Source organism: Penaeus vannamei, chromosome 32 (assembly GCF_042767895.1).
Source record: "Penaeus vannamei isolate JL-2024 chromosome 32, ASM4276789v1, whole genome shotgun sequence".
Classification (NCBI taxonomy): domain Eukaryota; kingdom Metazoa; phylum Arthropoda; class Malacostraca; order Decapoda; family Penaeidae; genus Penaeus; species Penaeus vannamei.
Genome location: NC_091580.1, coordinates 25,809,045 through 25,814,044, shown reverse-complemented (window position 1 = coordinate 25,814,044; position 5,000 = coordinate 25,809,045). Strand labels below are relative to the sequence as shown.

Genomic DNA, 5,000 nt, shown 5'->3' with positions numbered 1-5,000 from the left:
ACAACACCTGGAATGCGAGCCTTTACATATATGAGAAGGGTGGTTCTTTTTTTTTTAAGTTTTAAAAATAATTATATATATATATATTTTTAAATATTTCCATTGCTTACCTTTGGAGGGGGGGGAGGGGCGCTTACAGAAAGGAACCAGCCAACCTTTTTAGCTTTGGTCTCACAGCATAACATGCCATAGCTTATATGCCAGTCACCTTGGCAATTCGTCGCATCTAAGAATCCCACTACTGCCGTTAGGTTACTTCGGGAACAACCTTATTTGTGCTCAAAAAGTTCACTTACTGACGAGGCTGCATTTGACCTAAGTTATCATCCACTCTATATCCTTCAAACGTATTGAAGCTCATGATAAATAAATAGTATTATTCTTTTCTAAACTCAAGAAATATATATATATATAGAATAATCTTATTTTCTACCTGTATTGGTAAGTCAGGTAACATCTGTGAAGAAAAAAAAAGGGGGGGGGGGGAAATAGCATATTAGCAACTGGATTTTGATGTTGAGTTGCTATTCACTCTTTTTTTAAATTTGTATGTACTTGGACAAATAATAATAATAACAATAAAGAACTGGAAAATTATCACTGTTAGTTCTGAGGCTTGTTAAAATCTGAAAGTTGTATCATGATAGGGGGTTAATATTCACTACCTCTACTGTAAGCATGGATGCGCACGGCCACAAAAGAATGATGTCAGTTCCAGTCCCCTGCACCTGGTTCCTGTGATGACTACATTATACAGACCCAAGTACAATATGTGGGAAATCTTAGTGTAACTCTTCACAGAGGGGGTAATACATAGCACCATGTATTACTGTTTAATTTTTTTTTGTTTTTTTTTTCTTTTAAACACTCAAAATATATTCAACATACAATTTACTCATCCTTCTTTCTCTGCTCTGATATGGATCACTCACCTAATCAATGTGGCCTGAGTACAGTCTTAAGTTTAAAGAAAAGAAAAGATTAAAAAAAACAAAAACAAAAACAAAAAAAAAGACTGTGTCCAGTGGTCATCATATCACTCTGCTGTTACTCCAATTTCAGTAGCTCAGTGGTGTCGAGAAAATAAAAAATAAAAAGCTTAAAATTCACTTTCCTATGAGGTACTCGGTAAACAAAATAACGTACTTCAAACCTACAAATACTAACAGACTCAGCAAAATTATACAGGGACTTGAGTCTTATCTTTAAAACTGGTACATGATCATGACCTACTAATACACCATCACTATAAAAAGGAACTAATTGCAGGCATCGTCAGCCTTCCTCGTTCCACACTGGGTAAAGTTTATAATTACAGAAATGACAGTTACAAAAATCAGTATACAGAAGTGCCTGCCACAAAAATTCTTGAATAGAACATCAACACATCAAGAACTTCCACCATTGAGCAGTGTTTATTTCCTTTATACAAAATAAAATAAAAGAATATGAGAAAAACCTAAAATTTTGTTACATTTTTGGCCACCTTCCAATAGTAATCCTCCTTATAACCCATGCTTTATACAAAGGTCACATAACCCAGATGATAACAGGATATTCTACACTGCTATTCTGCTTCAAGCAAAATGGATATAATACAAGAGGGGAAAAAAGTACCAACATAAGATTTTTTTTTTTCTCCTCCAATTCTGTGGCAACAAATAATAAAACAAATGTAATAATAAAAAATGACAATAAATAAAAATCATATGAACAATAAAATGCAAACTTCCTTATGGCTGGCACTCTATATCCTCCAACATGCTGCACACTTTTCACACTAACTGGAGAACCTGCACAACATCTCTCAAGTAAAAAGCTTCCTCCTGCCAACCACTGTATGACGTCAAAACTCAACCTCATCTCAGCATGAAGAGATGACTGGGGCAGCGAATAGCCTGTAGTTTATATATATACATATGAGACAGAAAACCTTGGAGCTGCATATTCTTGTAACATTGCAAAGTACAGTGACGCCAGGGTACCTTTCTCACTTTCATCAAAATATTGCACTATAAAGAAATGAGACGCTCTCGGGTAACTTCTTAACAGAAATCCTCTACGGTTAGTGTGGTACATAAACAAGAGCGCCAGACCATAGTAACACAAAACTAATAATAATGATAATTATCATAATTATTACAATAGACTCTAAAATGCAGGAAAATAGACAAATAATATTTTTTTCTTTTTTTTACAAAGTGCCTTAGGACTCATAGAGTCTTACAGTATTGAATAGCTCAAGACTTCACAGGAAGGAAGAGAGGAAAAAATATTTGCTCTCAGACTTTAGGCATTTGCTAACCACTCATTCCCACTGGCAGTTAAAAGAAAAGATTAGTTCACAAAATCTAATTTATACAAGCCTAACTAGTTTTTCATTTTGAAATGGATGAAAAGAAGCCATCACACATCCTTCAAATTTATCACATCAATGTGAATCGCATAGAAACACTAATCCAACATATATGTATTCTACAACTTTGCACACGTGGACATATTTTTTTAAATATTATTAACTTTGATACATACCTACATACATGCAACTTGGGGAAATCTAGCCTTTTTTTGTCATTTCTGTATTAAATCATAAAAACTCTGTTGAACCCATATAAGTGAACTATGTAATCTACAATGTGTGATGAGAGTCTGCTGCATTTTGGCATAGTTAATCTGGGGCATCGACCATGCGTAGTAAACAAAGCTGCAGTCGATTGCGTTGACGGCCAATGGGATGCTCAGGGAGACAGACGGTGGAAGTTAGCGCAGGATGCCCCTTCAGGCACTCCTTCAGGGGAACTCAACTACATCTTGATTCTCTGGCTTTTTGTCTTCGCTTATCTTTTTTTTATTTAAGCTCAAGGATATGTTTTGATTATTTATACTTGTCATCATATTTTCCTTTTGAATAATTTCACAGTGTTGTGCATCATTTTGCCGCTGTAGGAAACATTATTAGATGATCACTATTTTGTATGCTAATTGTTATGTGTTATGGATAAGAAAAAAAAAGAAAAAAAAGTCTGATGAAAAAATTATCACTCCTACTGTTATACTCAAGCTGAAGGTGTTGCATATGTCCTGCACTGAAAGATCATGAACGGCAATCCTTGAAGGCTCCTGGTACGTCCCCAACACTACAGAGAGTAGACAGGGGGAGGGGGGGACTCTGAATGCTACTCCAAAGCACCGACCGATATTCAGCTCACTGCAGTAAATGTTCACCATGCGTGCAACCTCCACTCCATCTGTATGTCTCCGTTCTTTTAGTGGTGTTCTTCCCGACAAGCCCACCAACCCCCCACTCACCACATGACTAGGTTAGCTCCCAGACCCCAAGTGGCTGGCTTGTGGCGGCACACTTCCTCACAGACGCCACCTTATTTGCTAAAAATGGCACTTGCACCCATGACCACAATGTAAGCCATTCATTTACCCGCCATCACGTGACAGCCTCTGTCTGGCAATCTTCCTGAGGTGGCACACATCAACACAAAAGGCAAAACCGGATCTTGAATGTTACTTGACGTCAACTTGCTTTCTAGGAAATCAAGTGGATATATTTCTTCGGATTGACACAGAGGTATTCTTTCACCTTGACGATAAAAATAAAAACAATAATGGTAATAATGGTAAAGATCATAATAATAATAAAAACATTAAGCTGTTTGTTCATATTGCCTTATCAAGCTGATTTCAAGTGACACTGAAGAATCCTGACCTTGGCGGCTTCCTATGCCACATCACCATTCTGATCTGTAGCACATCTGCCATCACAGCCTGGGCTCTCTGGCACTGTCTGCATGTGTGTGAGCCACCAAGTAAACAGCTTCTCCCACAACTGAGCACCTGCTGCATTATTTCTTAGCCCACTGCTTGCCTGAGGCCTGACTGCATGGCACACAATGGTGCGCACACAGCCTCATGTATACAGCAACGCACATGCACTGGGGTCTCTGGAGGGGAGTACTAAACTTGTACACAGACACAGGGAGTCAGCTTAGCCTCTAGACTCTGCAAAAGGCCTCTAGAACTCAGCAAACTCCTTGGCACATTTTTCCGTAGAAGAAATACGAAGAGCTTCCTCCTCGTAGTCGTCAAAGTTGCTGGTGTCTCCAGGGCCTTTGCACTTGGGAATAAATGGAGCTTCAACCTGCAAAAGCAAGAGTGCATCAGTCACACATTTCCAGACTTCTTTAATATCATTTTAAAGGTCTTGAGAACATAATGAAATACTGTTAATGTTTTGAAAAAAATATAAATTACTACTTCTTCTCTTAAAAGATAATAAAAAACACAATTCTATTGGTTGAATGAGGAGTACCATTTTGTATTTTGTATTTATAGTATGATAACTAAAAACTGTCAAACAAATTGTAAAAAATCCTTATGTACCAAATAAACAAAAGGCTTTGAAAAAAGGCAAAAAATAGAAAAAATATCAGCACAGAGCTGCTAAGTGTACAAACCATCTAAAAATCACTAAACTCCCTGGTGAAGAGGTCCTCAGCAGCCTTGCGAAAGGTGGTTCGGCTCTCCTCATACTGAGGGAACTGGGTAGTGTCCCCTGCATTCTTTAGCTTGGGGATCAGTGGAGCTGGTGTCTAATGTAAGGAAGCAAGAGGGGGTCACATGCAATATCAAGCTCTCTACATCAAGACTCTGGCCAATGAAACTTATTTTGAGCTTTCAGTTAGTATCTTTTCAATTATTTATAAAGCTATATAATCATTAACTGCCATATTTTCAAGCTGATGATAAAGCAGATAATGTCGAAAGTGAGGAGATTAAAGCAAAATTTTCTTTTAAAATATCATTATAATCATCAAGTAACATACAAACCATAAGGTTATATTATCTTTTTAACTGGAAATATACAACTGGTAAGCTCAAAATATGAAAAAAACATGTTAGATGCAACTCAAAGTTAATCCACTTTGGGAAGTGAGTTAAAGCCAAAAAGAAGTGCCAGTTTACTTGTTATGTACACAACTGCCTAG

At 37.2% G+C, this 5,000-nt stretch overlaps 1 protein-coding gene across 17 annotated transcripts in view; it reads right to left on the bottom strand.

Annotated features, from left to right (window-relative positions):
* The window catches only part of Pka-C1 (Protein kinase, cAMP-dependent, catalytic subunit 1), an 865,648-nt gene that overhangs the window by 1,302 nt on the left and 859,346 nt on the right, over window positions 1-5,000 (bottom strand). For 11 of the 17 annotated variants that reach the window (XM_070144823.1, XM_070144822.1, XM_070144825.1 and 8 more), the window contains 2 exons: window positions 4,470-4,604; window positions 1-4,153 (listed from right to left, as the gene is read on the bottom strand). The exon at window positions 1-4,153 is cut by the window's left edge and continues 1,302 nt beyond it. In XM_070144823.1, the coding sequence (XP_070000924.1) occupies window positions 4,473-4,604 (132 nt within the window). In that variant the 3' untranslated portion in view covers window positions 1-4,153; window positions 4,470-4,472. The remainder of the gene's footprint in view (window positions 4,154-4,469; window positions 4,605-5,000) is intronic. The other 6 variants (XM_070144815.1, XM_070144817.1, XM_070144816.1 and 3 more) reach the window with 1 other exon arrangement.